At 39.7% G+C, this 19,867-nt stretch overlaps 1 protein-coding gene across 3 annotated transcripts; it reads left to right on the top strand.

Annotated features, from left to right (window-relative positions):
- The first annotated feature begins 1,194 nt into the window (after positions 1-1,194).
- Positions 1,195-17,963, top strand: LOC306798686 (elongin-A-like). 3 transcript variants are annotated; one of them, XM_079298897.1, is made up of 12 exons: positions 1,195-1,247; positions 1,327-1,420; positions 7,854-7,910; positions 9,601-9,713; positions 10,773-11,475; positions 12,877-12,976; positions 13,792-13,965; positions 14,522-14,619; positions 15,353-15,533; positions 15,867-15,990; positions 17,508-17,626; positions 17,741-17,963. In XM_079298897.1, the coding sequence occupies exons 2-12, from the start codon at positions 1,340-1,342 to the stop codon at positions 17,797-17,799; spliced, it is 1,809 nt and encodes a 602-aa protein (XP_079155023.1). In that variant the 5' UTR covers positions 1,195-1,247; positions 1,327-1,339; the 3' UTR covers positions 17,800-17,963. The 3 variants fall into 3 exon arrangements, with proteins under 3 accessions (XP_079155023.1, XP_079155022.1, XP_079155024.1); XM_079298896.1 differs by lacking the exon at positions 1,195-1,247 and having other exon boundaries at positions 1,280-1,420; XM_079298898.1 differs by lacking the exon at positions 1,195-1,247 and having other exon boundaries at positions 1,338-1,372.
- Positions 17,964-19,867: the final 1,904 nt, after the last annotated feature.

Consider the following 19,867-nt stretch of genomic DNA (forward strand, 5'->3'; position numbering starts at 1 on the left):
ATTTCTTCTGCATAAATGTCACTTTGTATAAATAATGTTGTACTATTTGGGCCAGAAAACTAAAGAGTAACAAGTTGTGAATGTCCTGTTTTAAGGTAGAGGTGATGAAGTCTCTACATACTGTGAAGATGAGTTACTTATTTCTGTAAAATGAAAGCATGAGTATGGTAACTGGACAGACAGTCTGCATCAGGGACCTGGATTTATTTTTTCCATTTCCAACCTGAGTGCTCTACCTACTGTATTGCCCTATAATCTATTTTGGTTTCTCTACTGATGAATTTGCTATAAAGTGTGCCAAGCTGTAACATGATCTATATTGCAAGAGCAGTAATCCTAACATGCAAACTTTCGCCTACTAAAAATTCCGTGGCAGCTCAGACTGGACGCACTTTTTTTTTTAACACTTCCCTCAAACACCACTTTACAGAGTGAAAGAAGTTCTGTGTATCTATTTTCATTACATCGATAGTATTTTCACAGGAAATTCTGCAAACACACATTTTTAGGAGGGAGTCTTAGGAGCACATGCTCAGCCCCAGCAAGCTCCAGGGCAGAGATCTCGATTCAGGTGCGCAGCACACACAGCACCAAAGCAGATTGATTCCCTGTCATAATCTTTTTAGGTAATCCACGGGAGAGCCCTACTGAAATCTGCAGGGCTCAAAAGTGCTCAATACCCTTAAAAAAAAAAAAAAAAAAAAAAAAAAAAGTGTTAGTCAGGCCTGCAGTGGGCTGCCTGCCGGCGCCAATGGCTTCATCCTCGGCCTCGCTAGCCCAACACAAGGCATCCTTCCACAGGGAGCCTCGCACAGTCACCAGGGATGCCAGGGGCACCGGGGCTCCTGCAGCAAACAGGGCAGACGGGCCCTGTGGCACTGTCCGTGTCCCCCCTGCCGCCCGGGGCTGCTCCCGAGGCCGCCCTGGGCAGGGACCCCGACTCATCCCCACGGGCTCCAGCTACGCTGGGCTCGCTCCGTACCGCCCGTGCGCTCACAGGGACTCCAGCGGGGCAGAGAAAAGCACACAGGCCGCGCTGGCATTGCTGCTGGCTGGGGAGCGAACAACCGGCCCGGCCGGGATGAACGGCCAATGGCGGAGCGGGCGCGGATACAAGAGCGCCGGGCGGCGACACAGCAGCCCCGGCAGCGCCGCCGAACCTGAGGGGAAGAGGCGGAGCGGCCGTGCCGGTGCCATGGCGGAGCAGGGGCGGAGCGGTGCCGGTGCCATGGCGGAGAAGCGGAGCGGTGCCGGTGCCATGGCGGAGAGGCAGGGCGGTGCCATGGCGGAGCAGGGGCGGAGCGGTGCCGGTGCCATGGCGGAGAGGCGGAGCGGTGCCATGGCGGAGCAGGGGCGGAGCGCCGCGCGGAGGGTGCGGGAGCTGCAGGAGCGGCTGCGCTGTGCGCAGGAGCCCGCGGAGGTACCCGGCTCGGAGGCCAAACGGGGCAGATGCTGAGCTGTTATTTCTGCGCTCTTAAGAGCGTTCCTGTGCTTCTGCTTGGTTTTTCCGGCACGCATCAAAGAGGAGGGGGGCTGTCACGCCCTGCCCTGTTGTTCTTCTTTTCCAAGGAGAACTAAGCTGTTCTTCTGAAACAACCCCTGTAGGGCGGCCGGGCTGCTCAGTAGCTGCGAGGATTAGCTGAGGGACACCTAAGCAGGCAGAGATGAGTGGGGAGCGCGGTCGGAGCAGGTGCTGAAGCTGCGCCGGGCACTGGAGGCGCAGAGGGGACACCCCCGGGCTGTGGGGACCGAGGGGACACCCCCGGGCTGTGGGGACCGAGGGGACACCCCCGGGCTGTGGGGACCGAGGGGACACCCCCGGGCTGTGGGGACCGAGGGGACACTCCCGGGCTGTGGGGACACTCCCGGGCTGTGGGGACACCCCCGGGCTGTGGGACAGAGGGGACACCCCCGGGCTGTGGGACAGAGGGACAAGGCACGCCCCCCTCTCTGAGCTGCAGCCGGCACTCCCGAGGAAATGGAAGCAAAGTAGCGTATGGCAAATTGGCCTCGATGTTTTACGAAATAATAAATAATATTTAACTGAAGAATGTGTATTCTAAGCAGTGATGTGGTTTTTTGGTTTCTTTGATTTTTTTTTTTTTAATTCTTTTTTCAGAGGGCCACATTCGCTTTGAAAATACAGGACACTTTTACCTTGATGGGTTTCAAAGGCATTAAAACTTGGTAGAAGTTTGTGGTTGGAAGCAGAGGGCAGCAGTAGAAGTGGCATTTCATTTAGTAGTTGATGAAAAGCTTAGCTATTAATCATGTCTACAGTATGTTTTCAAAGTATGTGTGTATGCACATGGAAGAAATACTGATTTTCATAGTCAATAATGATTTGTCTTCTTGAATACCTGTGATGGAGACAATATTTGTCTAAAATGCAAATATCTGTGCAGGTGCTTCTTCAGAAGTTTTAATTTGCAGTTCAATGAACCTAAGAGTCTTCCTGTGCTGCAGAAATGATCTGCTATTACAGAGTCTGAATTTGTACTTGGGATTAGTGTTGCTATGTTGTTTGAACAAGAGGTAGCAAAGGAAAAGAAAAGAAACTGTTCTCGAGGTAATTAGTTTTTAAGTGATGCCAAACCAGTAAGTTTCAAAGCATTCTACTAAAGTGAAAAATGAAAACAACTCTGGTTGACTTGTCTCATTAAGGGAGGAGATATACAATGTTTTTATGTAGCATAGCTTCAAGTAGGTGCTGCATAAAATGGAGCTAATGGTGGAGCTGCAGCACTTCTGTCCCTGGTAAAACAGTCGAATGAAATAGAAGTGTTTGTGTGTAACAGAGCCTAAGGAGTGGCAGAGAGAGTGAGAAACTGAGAGCAGTAAATTGGCAATCATGAATGGTACTCCTAACAGAAGTTAAATCTAATAAGAGAAATTATGTGGTTAGTATCTTTATAGGCAAAGAAGAGAATTCTAGAAATGTGTGAAAAGAATTGCAAATCAATATTACAGATGTGAATGTTGGTAAGCATTATTGTTGTCAAATTCTGTTGTGTTGTCACTTCTGTTCCATACTGAGAATAATATACCCACTGAGTTTTCAGAGAATTGACAAAGGAAAGAACAGGTATTGAATGATGCTTATGGTTCTATGGAAGGTACAGGAGAAAAGCACTGTGCTAGTGTTAAAGGTTGGAGAAATGGTCTCTTTGGCATTAAACACGAAGGAACACACGGAGCAGCTGCATGATGTTAAGATGTAACTAATGTAGAATTAAAGGGTGGTGCCATGATCCATACCACTCAGAGATGTTACATAGATACGTTCTGCCAAATTTATCTCGAATTCTCTTTGGCTGACACTAATTGTTATAAATATATGCAAGCTTCAAGGCATTTGACTTGCTTCTGTATCATGCTGATTAGAGTAGCAGTGTCACTGCCCCATGTAATACATAAAACTGATTTCAGTTGCACTTGTCAAAAATAAGTGCCAGACCTCATCAGGAAACAATGTTGGGTTGTGGGTTTGCAGTGGTTTATTAGGGGGTAGGAGAGTGATTGCAAGTCTTTTTGTGACTTGATGCTACTGGTATCTTCCTTAATTTAGAAGACAGCAAGCATTGTAGGGAAATGCTACACATACTGAAGTAATTTGTATCAAATAAAGAGAGTCCCTTCTAGAAACCAGCTCATGTGATAGGCTACATTGGAGCAACACACGTTTTACCATTGCTCAGTGGAAAGTCGCAGCTACTAGCTATGAATGTAGGTCACTCAGGATAGGAGACTGTATTTTGGAAAGCATTGACTCAGAAAATGATTTGGAGTTCTGATGTATTACCAGTTGAGCATGAAATTGCAGTAGAGTGCAGTGGCGTATGGGGTAAATGCTATCGTTGGGTAGCTTAGCAGGGTTATGTTATTATTGCCATATAGCATTACAGGGACAATTACAGGAATATTGTGTCCTCTTCTGAGGACTGTTTTTAAAAACAATATTGGCCAAGCTGGAAAAATAATAAGATAGCCAGAGAATGGCTGTAGCTCTGATTGGCATAACTTAATGAAACTAAAGAGTCAAGATAAAGTGTGTGACTATTTACATTTATTTCTGTGTTACATAAGATGATCTGAATAAAGCTGCTTTAGTATAATTAATGGATATTTAGATTGTGTAGCTGGAAACAAAACTAGCTAATGGTTTTAGGCTAACTGTTGTGTTTTGGTTTTTGTTGGTTTTCTTTGTTTGGGTTTTTTGTTAGCTGAGGGCATAGGTATTATTTGCTTGGGACAGAGTTGGGTTTTCCTCAAAGTCCTTGTGCTCTTTCAAATGAGTTTTCAAGCTCAGCTGGAGGTTATTGACTTGATAGAATTTCACAGGCTTTGTTACAGAAGAGCAAAAAGCTAAAGAATCATAGGGATCTCATTGAAAGAGAAATGCAGCTATTGAACAAGGAAGAAGAGAAAACAGGAGTTACTGTAGAGAAATGTTGTCAGTCCCCTGAGGACAGATGGTCTGGGAACCTGTCAGTGGGTTCCATCCTTCCTGAGGTTCCAGGCTGTACAACACTTGTTTAAAGGATGATGGAGCAACACTGGTGTAGTGGCAAATGACCAAACCCAGTGCACCTGGCAGCTGTTGTTACCACTTTTCAGTTTTGGCTCTGGAAATTTTCTTTGCTTACATGCTTCTTTCCCCATTGCTCATTATCACTGATCTCTGCTTTCCAAATTCCAGCCTGCTTTCCCTTCTTCCCTGCATCTTTGCTTGCCTTTGTTCCTACTGTCATCTTTGCTTTTGTCTCACACCACTGTGTGGGTGCCAGCTTTCAGTTTGTCCATAAGCTCTTGCCTGTTTATATTGCATGAAGACCTAGGTCTTGGTTTTTCTTGGAATGTATTTTATGCAAAAAAAAAAAAAACAACCCTGTCCTAAAGGGTTTTGATCATTCTTTATAAATCAATATTTAGGAATTATGTAGACTAGTCCAGGAATTGTATATGAAGATAACTTTTCTTCAAAATTTTTCTATGAAATTGACAGTCTCTTTTAAAGTTGATGAAGTTTTTCCATGAGGATAGAGCTGATAGTGGTAAATGAGGTAAAACAGTCTGAAAACCAGTGGAGGGTAACATGTGTATTGTGTGTGTATGGAATGTCTTCTGTAAAGAAATTACCAGATCCAGTCCAGTGAGGTAAGAGCCAGATAGGCCACAAATGCTATGGTGAAAGAAATGGTTAGAGAAAGATCCCTCAATGGTTAATCTTTATTTTGTTTTTGAAGGCCTGCTCAGAACAGATTTTATAATTTTGCCTTATTTTATGCAATCATTATAGTGGTGTATTATATATAGGTATGACAACAAAGTTTGTATTTCTAGCAAAATCTGGTTTTGGTGACAGGCTTTGTGTCTTGTGCTTCACATATACTTTTTTCCAAAGCTTGATGGATACTGGAGTGTGGTATTTATGCTTTGTCTTTGGTAATCAGAAATCTTGAGTAAATGGGATAAATACAAAGCTTCTCTGCTGCTACAGATGCTTGCCACAAATTGTATTTGCTTATTTTCTGATTGTGTCTGTAAGTAAGTTTGGTTCTAAATTCCAAGAACTTGGAGATGTGTGATTCCTCCTGGAGGCTGGATGTGGCCATTTACTTTGTGCAGTTACAGAATAGTGTCTTGTACTCATCCTGTATGTGCAGAGCTGCTGATTCCCCTGCAGCCTGAGCTGTTCCCTGCTTCTAAGTGGTTGGTATCACTTCTAAAAACCTTATCAGTGTGTCTGATTATTTTTTTTTCTATTTTTTAAAATTAAAATGTTATTTGTCTTAATTTTGCAAATGTGATATATACATTTCAAGTAACTAAAATGAGCAGTGTGATCTGTAGTTTAGAAAATTTTGAAAGTTTTTTTTTCATTAAAATGTGTTGACTGCTTTTGAACATGCTTATCTAGATACTTTTTTAATTTAGCCCCTTGGTTTGAAGTTGTATGAATAGTAATTGCCTGCTTCCTGAATTTTTTTTTTAATCAACCTGGCTTTATGAGTTTACTTAGTCCAAAATCCATCAAGAGGAATTATTCAAAACCCCTGTTCTCTGTATCTTGTGGACAAATGCCTTTTAGTATTCTTCCACAAAGGGGTTTGTCTCTGACAAAATACATGGGATTTATTTCCAGAAGTTTGCACTACTTGATTATCTAGATATGTTAAATATCACAATATGTGTCAGCAGTGGGTTACTTCCTTTTTCATTGTAAAATAAATTAAATCAATGAGGATATATGCTCTTCTAATTAAATAAAAGTGAACTAATGACACTGGTAATCTCATGCATTAGAAACTATGTTAACATTGTGAGCAGTTACTATTTTTCTCGGGGAGTGCCTTATTTTAAAGATAAGCAGAACTTCGTATGGCTTTTGTGCTGGTTCTGAAATCTTGGTGAGGAAGCTGTTTTTGTTTGTTTTAGCCATTTGTAGCTAGCTGAACCTTTTGGGACAGGTTTGATTTGTTACCTCTAGTCCTAGGTGCATACCTTACCTTGTCTCACATTTTCCCAGGCTGTGAAATATTTCTGCTGTGCTAGTCTAGACTCACAAGCACTGTTTCAGGGTGGATGATTTACAGAAGAACTGCATGCCAGGAGTGTAGATAGAGCCCACTGAACACAATGAAAATCAGTGTTAAGTGTGGGTTTCCTCTAATGCATTATAGGAACAATGAAACTTAGAGCAAGAGTGGAGCAATATATCCCTGGAGTCCATTTCATAAATGGCTTTCTTAAGCTTGCTACTCATTTTTAGTACCTCTTGCACCTCCTGCAATGCCATTTCAGAAACAGTACCTAATAAATGACAGTTCATCAGTTATTTAAATTAATATAGCTGTTATTGTTATCAGAAGATTTCTGGGTAGTGTGTTTTGTGTTCCTGCTGTTACACTGAGAAATGTCAGTGATCTGAAACACTTCACTAGTATTTCAGGTTTTGTGAAAGCCTTCTGAAATGCTGCTATTTCAGTTGTGCAATAATTCTGTTGTCTCCATAACATAGCTTCATGTGTGTGGTTGGAGTGCTTTAGTGGCAACACTAAATTGGGGAATGCCATTCTTAAATGATGCAGAAAGATAAGACAAATTGCTGTGTTTGGTTAGCTGCAAGACTCTGGAGTGCTTTATACCCACTGCCAAATAAATTGGGTTATATTGCTGGTGAAATTTATACTTCTTTGTTATTAAAACACTTCTCATAGGAAGATGAACATTTTGTATGTGAAAAATTCTTCCCTGCTTTTATGGAGGTGCTGAGTTTTGTAACAGATGTAAGCTTTGACAGTGCAAAAGGAAATAGTTTTTCTAGCTCAAGCTTGTTTTGTTAAGATTCAAGTTGCAGTTATGTTTTCACAACTTTATTTTGTGCAGTCTGGGCTCACACCAGCTCTATTGTCCTTTCTTGGCCTGGATTGATGTAGTGCTGCTGAGGCTTGCTGATTTTTGCTTGGTGGCTTTGCATAGTGCAGCTTTTGTACTGGCTCTGTGGCAAATGAGGGCCACTGCTACAGGATAAGTAGGCATATATATATATCTGTAGGCTCTACTAGTGTGTTATTGATTGCTACTGTAATCTCTGTAGCAGTAAATTCAAACTATCTACTGGATTTTCTGTTGTTACTGGAATTGAGGGGTTGGCAGGACTGTACTGGTACAGTACAGGCTGCAAACACTGCCCTGATGAGCAGTAAAGGAGTGCTTACATTTTCCAGGAGCTACTGGACATTCTCTTAGCCCAGTTGTATATTTTTGGATGAAGTCTGTGAATTAGGATGTGAACAGAATAAGATTTCAAAGTATTTGTTTAAAACAATAAATCTAATGCTTCCTTCCAGATCATGAAAACACTTAAAGCACTACAAGGTTTGGATTTATCACTGGATATTTTAGTGGTAAGTGATAAATAATAATACATTCAACTCTTCTATAGTGAATTACTTTGTAAATGTCAAGAGTGTGTATTTGTAGAAGTGGTAAACATGTTGCATTTTATAATTTTGAACTTATATCCTCTTTGGTTAGATTCATTTTCCAAAATTTAGTCATCCAATTCGATGAATTCAGGATCATGTCAACAGTGATAGTGCTGAGCAGGGAACTGAGTATATAGAGGACACTTTGCTAATCAGGTTGGCTCATTTTCTCTGTAAAACTGCCTTCAGTCAATGCTTAAAGCAAATATGGGTGAACCATTCTTTAGGTCAATTGTCTAACTCTCTTCTGACTTTCATTAGCAGCTCAAAGTTAGTTTCTTACATTTAAAGATCAGGAATCCCAAATAATGATTCCTGTGGCTTCTATCCTCATTCAAGCTGCATCCTATCAAATTCTGCATTAGATATTCTCACACTGGTCTTGTAATAGCCTCTAGCTATTATAAGCAATGTGTCTGTGTTTTGAGAAGAAGAAAAACGGGTTTTGTGAGAGAATTCTTTGAAGAGTAAGAAGAAAAATATAGTTGCCAAGATATTTGGATGGCCTATTCAGGTAGAGGCATTTGCCTGCCTGGACACTGGCAGACTTCTACTGAAATGAAGCAATATTTATTTTGTTTTCCAATAAAAATACATAACCTCATATTGCAATTAGTTTTTTTAAAATGATTAGTTGTGGATGATTCATGTTCCCAGAAAATTTGCATGCTTTATAGAGGGACAGACTTTGATGGAAGCCTTCAAGTCAAATAGAGGAAAGTGATGTCTTACAGTGGAGGTCTTCACGTATTTTTAATGCATTTGAAGAACATAAATAGCTTTATGAAGTAGTGCCATCAGATTTCTTCCATCTGTTTGCAATAACTGACTTACCAAATCAGGTTGCTCAAATTATACATGAGCTAAATATACTTGAAGTGAATTTAGGAAGCCCTTTCTAGAGGCTGAGCAGATTGTGGCAGTAATGTGGATAGCTCAGCCTTCACAGGAGCACAGTTTCACTAGTTAGCAAGAGCATTCACAGGCTGCAGTGAACCTCGTGAATTTCATATTTTGCATGCATCTTAAAAGTGAGGTTTGTGAATCAGAGATGCTTACTGATAATGCAGGATTAAAATCACCTGTGATTCTACAAGCACTCAGTCTGCAAGGTATTTTTGCTTAAATGAAACATTCTAAAGTGAGACTTGAAGACACACTGGTATTGTGAAAATAACTGCTGCTCTGACCCTTCAACCCTGTACTGCTGGTTGAAATGTATTTTATAGTACTCCATGCCCAACATGTATGCTCTCTGGCATGCTCAAATGCACTTCACAAGCCTAAGGGAAATTTGAATTGATGCATTTGGTGGGCTTAAGCATTCATGAAGTGACATTCCTGAAATATGTACATTTAGTGGAGGAAAATTACTTATCTTAGTTTTATTAATTAAGCCTGCATTCCCCCCCCCCCCCCCCCATATTTGGTTATAAATAACTATTTCCTTCAATTCTGTTTGCAGTATGAAGAGGGAATTTATTCTTTGGCTGCCATAAGACTATCCTGGATACTAGGCTAATATTGTTTGTAGCAGTTTTAGAGGACCTTTATTTGTGATGAGAGTGGTGATTTATTCTGCCCATCTTTCTTGCACTATCTTCAACAGGAAACTGGCATAGACAAAACAGTTAACAGTTTTAGGGAACATGTCACTGCTGAGAATGTGGCTAAAAGCCTGTTAAAACAATGGGAAAAGCTTATTTCTCCAAAAAGTAAAAGGTAGGTGTGAACTTTGCTCTTTAAAGTTAATTATACTGTAGTGTAGTTTTAAAATACTGATTATAAACTTATGAGGGTGTTTGGAGTGACAAATGTACATTGAATTGGAATGGGAATTGAATGCAAGAAATGAGAATGCAGTTGTAAAATGAGGAAAGCAATCAAACCATTATTGGTCAGCTAGCCTGTTGACACTCTGACTTCAGCTGCTTTTTGTGCCTGGCACAAGTTCTTAGGTTCCTCTGGTGCAAATGTGAGTAAACCATCATGGGCACTGCTCTGCACTTCTGGAAATTGGGGAACTTGCTCTTTCTGGTGGTGGTTAAATGAGGCAGCTCTCCAGTGATGTAGTAGTGTAAAGGTTTTTCTTGTAATGTTCTTGTGGAGTGAGAGGGCCTTCCAACATTGGAGGAGGCAGAGTGTAGAGATGCAGTTTCTTCTGAGACTGGAGCAGCCACCACTGCCACAGCAAGGTCCACTCTGCTTTAGATTTTTGTGGAGTTTCAGCAGTTCCAGACAGTAAAGCAGAGAAAGCCAAGGGAATAATTTGACTAAATAGTGCATTTTAAATCTGAAGTTGTTCAAACAACAGGAAAATAAAATACCAAAACCTGTGATAAGGAAATCATAAATGCTGATGTGTTAATCTGTATCACCTATAGAGCATGTTGTAAATTTTTCTGTCTCCTAGTTATTTCAAGCACCGTGTCTGTTATAAAATATGCAGGGAAGCTTTGTGAAAAGTAGTATCCAGCATGTTATAAGCAGATAGTACTGCCAGGCTTGTTTTCCTACTCAGGCTTATGTCCCTACTCCCCACTTGTTTTGCTATCAATTCTTGTTTCAATATTTAGCAGTGCTAGACCCAAAAGCTCTGTGATTCTGTACTGATAATGGAAGAATAAGAACACAGTGCAGAACTAAGTTCTGGGTTTTGTGAAACTATGACACATGGTGTGATTTTATGCTTTTATTTTTACTAATATCAGAAAAACAGATTGTTTACATAAGAATCTAGCATCGGCTGCAGAATGGGATGTAATTTTTTTATTATTGCAGAGATCACAGAGGAAGAAAAAATAATGAAAAAGAAAAATGTGAGACAAAATCTTCTGTTTCCAAGGAGATTAAGCCTTCAGAGAAGCCTGAAACATCTGTACTGGCCTTTACAAGTTCCAATAGTGCTCCCATTTCTACAAAATTGAATAAGAAGCATATTGGTAGTGAAAAGACCCTTCAAAGTACAAATTCAGAGCCTCTGAAAGAATGTGATAATAAAGAATGTAGCAGCAGTGGTTCTAAGCATGCTTCCCAGAGTTCCTATTCTCAGGCTAAAGAAAGGGAGTTCAAAGAGAGCACCTCCACAGAGAGCAGGAAAATTTCAGAAAAGCAGCATTCCTCTGCAGCTGGTGAAGGCTTATTGCCCCTGAAGGAAAAGTCTAGTAAGGATGCTTCCAAACAGAGAAATCCTAAACGTGTGAAGAAACTAAAACAAAATCTGGTCATGAAAGACCAAGCCAAATCATCTAGTGATGAGGAATTTGAACCCCCTACTATGTCTTTTGAATCTTATCTTACTTATGATGAGGTTACCAACAAAAGAAAGAGAAAGGCTTGTTCTACAGGTGCACGGCCAAAAATGTGCAGTGAACAGAAGAACAGCTCATTGCCACCAAAGACTTCAAAACTTTCTCAGGCAAAAGAGGGAGTTGAAGATGTAAAAAAATGTGAGAGTGGTCAATCAGAAACTCCCAATAAAAAGGTAAACCACTACAGAAGTGAGATAAGCTGCAGACAAGCAAGTGCCTTGGTCTTTTAATTTCAGTGAAACATTTCTGTATTTATTTTAAGGAACTGATTGCATGACTGATGTATCAGCTGCATTGCAATTGCCAATAATTGCAATAATGGGGAAAATATAGACAGTTTGCAATTCAATTACTGGTATTTTTAGCATTATTTTCAATATGCAATAGTGTTTGGTCCTTACCAGCTAATCTGCATTTGACTTGCAAAATGCAAAGGCAGTTCCTTTTGGAAAGGCATCAACCTTTTTTTTTTTTTTTTTTTTTCCTTGGCCATCCTGGTTTGTGGCTGCTGCAGCTTTTTGTGTATACAACAGTCCTTTTGTCAGATGCTGTTGTCCTTTAATAGTGAATGTTAAAGTTTGCAGTGGAACTGAACATTCTTTAAGTGCATTGAAGGAAACCACAATATTGCATATAAAACTAGATTATACATATTCTTCATCTGAGTTATCCTAGTCCCTTGAAATGGAAAAAGCTTAAGTAGCTTCTCTGAGAAAATGTGTATGCAAAGTATGTAATAATTAGACCTTTTAAATTAAGACTTTTTGTGCACTGAAAATCAGAGTTATCTTCAGATTTATATCTTCACTGTGATGTGAAATTTTTAGGCTTTTTTTTATTATAGAAGATCTGTGATCTGGATGTGGTATCTTCTGTCCCAGATGGGGAAATATTAATGTAGAGGCTTATGTATGATACTCTAAGATAAACTGTATGAGGAAAAACTTCAGATACTCAAGCAGTTGTGAAAAGTTACTGTAGTAACTTAAATGAAGTGCAGGGAGTGTGAGCTTTGGCCTGAAAGTGCCTGACTTGCAATTGGAAGATACCTGAGACCCAATTTACATATTGCACCTGATCCATTTGTAGGGACCCATATTTAACAGGCTTGCATCTTTAAATCCCTTTTTAGGGGATTAGCTGTGAACGTTTTAGACTAAATGGCTTACTGAGTGTGATCTGGAAGACTTGATAGGACCAGGTATAAAGCTGTTTCTTGTCTTTTAGAATTATGCTTTTGTCATGCAGTTTTGCATTCACTACATGCCTCAATAGTGATTTATCTGAAAGCCTGTTAGCTCTACATGTCTACTCTGTTCTTTAATCTTTCTGTGTGCAAATTGCAGATGTCCCACTAAGTTCCTTTTGTGGGATAGTCTTGGTAAATGGATTATGAAAGGATATGCTGAAAAGTAATCCTGAGAGTAAATTTTAGTGTAGAAAAGCACAAATTCTAATTATCCTAGTTAATTTTGGCATTTGCATAAATGTTTGGGGGTTTATTGTAGTTTATTTTAAGCCTGGTTAACCCCAAATTTATAATATTGAAGCAATCTTTCCTTGACTGTGTGCAGGCCAAAGTGGTATCCCTCCAAGAGCTTCTTAATACTCCACTACCTAAAACCCTGCCAGGCATCTCAGAATCATCTCCCCTGTGTGCTGCAGACTTTACAGGTAAGTAATATACAAGGTTGATAATTGTGAAATAGTGCAGGTTTTTACAGCTCTGTGTAGAAAAGTTTTATCCCCTTTTCCAATAATCTGTATTAGCTCATCAGTCCATGGCAAAGAAGGACCTCACTTTCTCATCTGTAGAAATCATGTTGAAGGTGAAAGGAGTTATAAGGCCTTCCTTCTTATGGCTTGTTGAGTAAAGGAATACTGAGAAAGATTACCACAGACTTAGAGAAGGCATAAATCTATTGGCAGCTCTACAGGCTCCATTTATCTTTATTCCTGTCTATACCTTAGAATAGGCAAAACCTTAGCAGAACTTATCTTAGGTAAAACAAATATGAGACACTAAGTCTAGCTTTGGCATAGGAACTACTAGCATCATTATAGGCAGGTGACATAAAGTACCAGTGGTTCCCCTAGCAGCTCTTGTGATGTTTGTGATTTCCTAGCACTGGGATCATGAAGCATAGCTGCTATTGCAGCTTCTTGCTTCTCTAAGATAACTCAGGAGGGTTAGTAAGGTTCTGTAGATGGGTAACAGAGCAATTGAGGTGTGAATACAATTCATGTACACTGGAGATAATTAATGCAAGACTAGTTTGAGTTGGTGCAGCTCACTTGCAGTGTACATCTTAGAGTTAAATGGGATGAATGGACTTTTGCAATTCACAATATGTGCAGGGGTCCCACACTGTAGTGCAGTAACTTTGTATTAAGAAAATACTTTGTATGTGTAAGTAAAAGTAATTTGTATTTATCTCTGTGTTGAATGTTTAAAACATTGTGAAACTTGCCTGATGTTTTGCTTGCAGTGTCTGTAGCACCTGTTGCAGAAGCACCTCAGCAAGTCAGTGAGATGACTGAATTCACAGGACAGAGACTGAACTCTAAAATGCAGGTTTACTCTGGCTCTAGGGCAGTCTGCCTTTCGAAGATGCTGACGCTGTACGAGCAGTGTGTCCGCGTGCTTCACAACAATATTGAGTGTGAGTATTCAGGGCATTTGCAGCACTTGTAACTTCAAGGATATGAGATTTTTTTTTTTTTTTTTTCCATGCCTACCACTGGCCTACTAAAATATATAGTGCCTCCCTTCAAATGGTGTCTTGGAGCAGGTTGAAAGGCACTTGCAGAAATGGAATGATAACTGTGCAAAAATGTTGCTTTGTTTTTAAAGCTTACAATTTTTAAAGGTTCAGGTTTACTTAAAGTAATGTCCTGTAAATGATAAACTAAAAATTCTGCCCCTCCCTCTGTGCTTGTTGTGATCAAGACATTCTTTTCTTCCTTGCATAGGCAGAGGAGGAAGTGATGCATATCAGTAAAGATGGGGCAATGACTATCCAAAGATGCTTTATCCATCCCCAAGTATAACTGCTAGTCAGTATGGAATTGCTGATTTATAAATATTTTCATAGCCTGACATCAGATGTTGTGCTAGTGCTTACTAAAATTAACTTGTGTTTGTATTTTTAACTGTCTGAATGATGTTACCCATTGAGTAAAATAAGTGGGATACTGAAAGTACTGTTCTCTTTGTAGTGCTCCAAGAAGCAGGAGGTGTGCCCTTTGAAATTCTTGAGCCTGTGCTAACACGTTGCACACCAGAGCAGTTGTTTCGAATAGAGAAATGTAATCGGGTAAATTCTGCCTTGTTAAATTTGGGGAACCACAGAGTTCCACAACAAATTCCATGGGCTGCACTGGTTTTCTGTCTTGCACATAGATTTCTTTGAATTCAGCTGTCATTATCAAGTCTCCCTTTCTCAAGTTTAAAACATTCAAGAGAATTCTTGTATAGAAGAGTATTTCTGTTTCTAAAAATAAGAAAGAAAAAAAAATATTTTTTATACCATAGTATTTACCTCTGGGAAAGTCAGAACCAACTTTTTTCAAGTTACAAACTATTAAGTCTGCCAAGCATATTGGTCAGGAAGCATCTGGGGTGAGATTTCATGTGTGTGGTAGATTTCTTATCTACACTGTCAGGACTTGAGCTGCATGGTGCACTTGGACATTGATGTTTTGAGTGTGCAGTCCTTCATAGGGTAGTTAGCCTTTTCTCTGTGTGCTTGGAGTTGAGAGCTGGAGTGGCCTGAGCCTGTGCTCTGGACACAAGTCCAGCCTGTAAGCATGGCTCACTGACTCCAGCTCTGCTGCTTGAAGCTTTGTGATTTTCAGGCTGTAGTCAATGTCCCTGCATGGTATTGCACATTGTGGATGCCTGTGTCAGCACATGTGGTAGAATTTGTTCTGTACCTTCTTACACCTGAGGTTTGGGTTGTATTTGTAGGCTCAGAGAACAGGTACACTTGAAAATTTTTAAAGCTTTTTTTAAAATCTCTGATTTAAGATATTTTGTGTTCAAATTAGATGTTTATAGAAGAGACTGACCACTTATGGAAGAAACACTGCCAAAGAGACTTTAAAAATGAGAACCTCCTGGAATATGACTCTTGGCGTGAAATGTACTGGAGACTGTTTAATCAGAGAGAAGAAAAACTGAAAATCCTTACAAAAAATATTCTTTTAGCTCAGTCTGAGAAACCAAAAGGTAAAATCTCCAGTTAGCTTTTCCACTTACAAAACCCAGTCTTTTCTGCTGTTCTTGACAATATGTTTGGTTTAGTGAGTTATTTGCAGTGAGTACTAATGCTGTACTTCGAGGAGAAATCATCAACAACAAACACTGTTACTCTTAAATTAAAATTTGCTTAAAAAATAAACACATGCAATAATACAATACGTTGGTGTATCCTGCAAATATTATGCATTAGCAAGTCTTACCTTACTGGTTGGACTAAGGATTCTAAGCTGCAATGCAAAGCATTTTGGACATAAAGGGCATGAAAAGTCATATATCCTCTGCTCCTTGCTTCTGTGTTAGGCAGGCAAGTAAAAATGGCTTATGTGACTGGTGCAGCAAAAGCATCCAGGAACGTTTGCAGACTGCAAGAAATCCATGGGAGAGCAGGACCTGTCATCCAGCTTCATCCCACAGAGAAGTGCAAGTAAGTGCTATGCACTGTGCTTTTAATTTGAATGTGTATTTGTCAGTTCAAAATCATGCTTGCAAAATAATTTTAAAGTTCTAAATAACTCCTTTACTTTCCTTTTTTTTTTTTTTTTTGAAGTGGCTAGTAGCTAGAAACAAACTTGCCTTTTAAATCTTGTGTACTCCTCTGCCATGTGTGCATGATCAATGCACATTTCCCAAAAGTGCCAGTGAATTCACCCTCCTAGATGGAGTAAGCAGACAGTGCTTCTTTTCTCCAGATTACACTAAAACTGCTTGGCATCCTAGGGCAATTTCATTGTTGATGTCGATTTTACATTGTGGATGTAAGAATTTTCTTAAACTCAGCTTTTACCAGATAAATTTTCATAATTATGGCTTTAGCTGGTGAGATTTGGAAGGTTCTTTCCATACTGTTGCTATTGCCAATGAAAAGATAGTCCCCTACCAAGGCAGTAGCTAAAGGCACTTTGAGTTGCACTTTTGCCTTCAGCTGCTCTGTGGGAGGTTGATTCTGTATTGTGACAGACCTGCCTTCCTAGTTTAGGTGCTTCAAGTACAGTAGCATAAAAATGCATCTGTCCTTTGGGCTCCAGTAATCTCTGGACCAGTAACTGAATGATGAAGACCAAGCCTTGCATGATTTTTTTTCCCCTCAGACATGAAAGAAGCCATAAGAGGGTAATTGGTTTTCCTTCTTGAGAACCAAAGAGTTTGTTTAGGCACTTTAAACTTCACTGCTCTGACCTATTGGTTTTTTAAGCTGCAGAATTTGTACAGCTGAAATTCTTGCTTGAGAAGCTGGTTTTGCAAGAGCTAAAAAATCCTGCTAAGGATTTGCATGCAGATCCTTAGCAGGCTGCTATTCTCGTTTATTGTGCAGTGGTACTGAGTGCTGGCAGGATTCTCAGTGACTGGATCTGAGGAGTACAGGGCTGGTAACTCTTGGTGACATTGTGCTGACACTTGAATGCTATGTTGGGCTGATGGTTTTCAGCAGGAGGTATCAGCTCTGTATATGCATTTGCCTCAGTCCTTGTCCTGCTGATTGAGGATTCCAATATGATTAGTTAGCTATTGTGTCTTTTGCTAGTCAGTCACAGAGGTTTTGTTTTTAAATATTTGCCCTAATTTTCTGTCAATGAGCTAGTTAGCAGTTCAGCTGTGTTCAAAGAGGAAAATAAACACTAGGTGCATACCAGAGCACAGGACACTCTGAAGCACAGTGGTGTTGCTGGCCATTTTGATTTGTCACAAACTCTGATCATTTAATTTTAAATACTAATAAGAGACATGAAGTCTTATAAATGCAATATTTGTTCAAGAATTTAAATGAAAAAGATGGTAACCTGTGTGATCCCTTCTAACCTATCCTATGATTTTGAAATATATAGTCTCTTAAATGTATCCAATCAGGATGTTGGTTTTGGTTTTTTTCTTCAAAATGGGCTAGAGCAAATAGTAGCTTGATATAAAATGCTAACCTTTTTTCTTACTTGTTTCTTTTAAAAGAACAGGGATTCTAGAAATGAGAGACAGAAATAACACATTATCAAATTTGATACTTGCTGGCAACAGTAGAAGTTCTAGCTCATGTGTCATCATTCAAGATGGAAAGAAGCCTACCAAAAGTAAGTGGATTTCCTAAGATGACCAATTTAATTGTTTTAACCTTCTGCCTATAATACCAATGTAAGTTGCTCATAGCTGTAATCCTAACCAGTCTCTTTGTTTTGTTATTGAAGAAATAGCACCAATCATGAAGAAAACGTTGAAAGCACTGAGGAGCAGAGTTGGACACTGATAAAATGAGCCTGTGTGTTTGAAGCTTATTTGACATGATTGTAAATTATGTTACAGTGAATGAAAGCAATGTTAATGTAAGCACTGTTCAATTTGCTTTAGTTAAAATAGTCCTGAAAAATTGCATGCATGGGTGAATAATTAGCAATAAATACTGAAACCTCAGAGTCCTTTCATACTGTTGCTTTCTTACTTGAATTGAAATAAGGTAAGCACACACCAATGACCAATCAGTTTATATAAAACGGGCACAAGTTTTGTTAGGAATGGCTGAGGGAATGGGGGTGGTTTAGTCTGGAGTAAAGGAGGCTAAAGGAAGACCTTAATGTTCTCTAGAGGTGCCTGAAAGGAGGTTGTGCATGGGTAGGGGTTGATCTCTCCTCCTAAGTTACAGGACAGGAGAAAATTGCTTCAAGTTGTGCCAGCGAAGGTTTAGATTGGATATTAGGAAAAATTTCTTCACTGAAAGGGATGCCATTGAAACAGGCTGTCCAGGGAAGTGCCTGTGTTGTCATCCCTAGAGATATTTAAAAGATGTGTAGATGTGGCATTTGAGGATCTGAATGCTGGGATTAGTAGTTGGTCATTGATGATCTTCAAGGTCTTTTCCAACACAAACAATTCTGTGATTCTATGATTCTATGTAAGTGTGGAGATGAAAGAAAGCATGGACTATACTCTGCTGCTCTGTCTGTCATGAAGAGGGCTAGCTCACAGCCTCACAGTCACTTTTTTTTCAAGTGAAGAAGCTTTCTTGGATAGCTGTCCTTTCAAAAGTTAGGGAATGCTGCAATTTGAGGTTGGTGTATGAATGGCTTAGTTTTAGAAATGAGGTATGTCTTTGTAATTTCTTCTTCTAAACAGTTCATTTGCATGAATTGTAGGCCTAAGTTTGCCATGAAGGCACGGCTTAGAAATGGAGGAACTCTATCAATTGCACTCATTAGTTGCAATTATTTCTTCCTTTGTACTTTCATAGCATCTTACAACTCCTCATGAAGCACAGGGTAAGGTTGTCATGAAACCTTTGAGTTGATGTCTCTTATTCAAAACACCTTGTGTGACTTTCCTCACCATCCTAATGTTAGGTATTACTTGTAGATTACAAAAACACTGCTACTAAAAATGGCTTTTACAGCCATTAATATCATCACCCATACATAACAGCTTGTGCAAATGCCCTGTTTATACAGAAATTTGAAGTCAGCAAGTGTGTTGGTGTGTTGTGTTTTTTCCTCCAAGTATTATAGTTGCACTAAAAAATGGAAGTTGAAAACTTGCATGTTGAGCTGAAAAGGCTGGGGGAAGCTTTCACTATTTCTAGAATCAAAACATTCTGGGATCAAATAAAAACATTAACTAGTAGGAGAGGTAATGCAGCATCTGTCATACATATCTGAACAGCTCATCCCAGAAGCATTATTTACAAGACATAAATCTGGCTGAATGACTAATGTATCACTCTTTGTTGCTAATCAGTTGGTGGCAGAACTCAATTCAGCTGTAGGTTTCTATCAAGTGTGGTAGCCTTTTGTGTAAGAAAAGACAGTCATTGGTTTGGCTCTGGCACTTGAGAACACCTCTGTAGCCATCCAGAACAGATATAGATGATGAGAATACCCACTTTGGAGTCTGAAGGATAAATAGTTGTTTTAACTAATAGACTTACATTGTTGATTGGCACTAACTTTTCCTAACCTTGACAATGGTAACAGAATTATGTGGAAGGCAAATTTGACTTCAAGATTAGGTAGCTTTCGTTTCCTCTTCTCAATTTCATTTCAAAGCCTCTAGATATAGGTCTGGATAGATACATGCAGAGGGTGCTCATGGAATCAGATTGTTGTCCTGACAATTAATAACTTAGAAAATACAGTAGACAAGCAAGTCTCTTTACTGTAAAGTAGTTGGTACTACACACACTTTAGGCTGGGGTTTTTCTTTTGCTTGTGCTGTGGTCTGTTTCTATGGACTAATGCCTACCTGAGACTGCAGTATGCTGGGATGGTCTGGGAATGCATCCTTGTGAGGAATCTTGTTTTTGTGCTTTGACACTCCTTGATGATACA

Source organism: Erithacus rubecula (assembly GCF_903797595.1).
Source record: "Erithacus rubecula genome assembly, chromosome: 2".
Lineage (NCBI taxonomy): Eukaryota > Metazoa > Chordata > Aves > Passeriformes > Muscicapidae > Erithacus > Erithacus rubecula.

What these genes read in the sequence shown, in the direction of transcription:
- LOC306798686 (XM_079298896.1), top strand. Translation starts at nt 1,283, where the DNA reads ATGGCGGAGCAGGGGCGGAGCGGTGCCGGTGCCATGGCGGAGAGGCGG. An exon ending in GTGTGCTGCAGACTTTACAG is followed by an intron (nt 12,977 to 13,791) that starts GTAAGTAATATA and finishes TTTTGCTTGCAG; the next exon opens with TGTCTGTAGCACCTGTTGCA. An exon ending in GCTTCACAACAATATTGAGT is followed by an intron (nt 13,966 to 14,521) that starts GTGAGTATTCAG and finishes TTCTCTTTGTAG; the next exon opens with TGCTCCAAGAAGCAGGAGGT.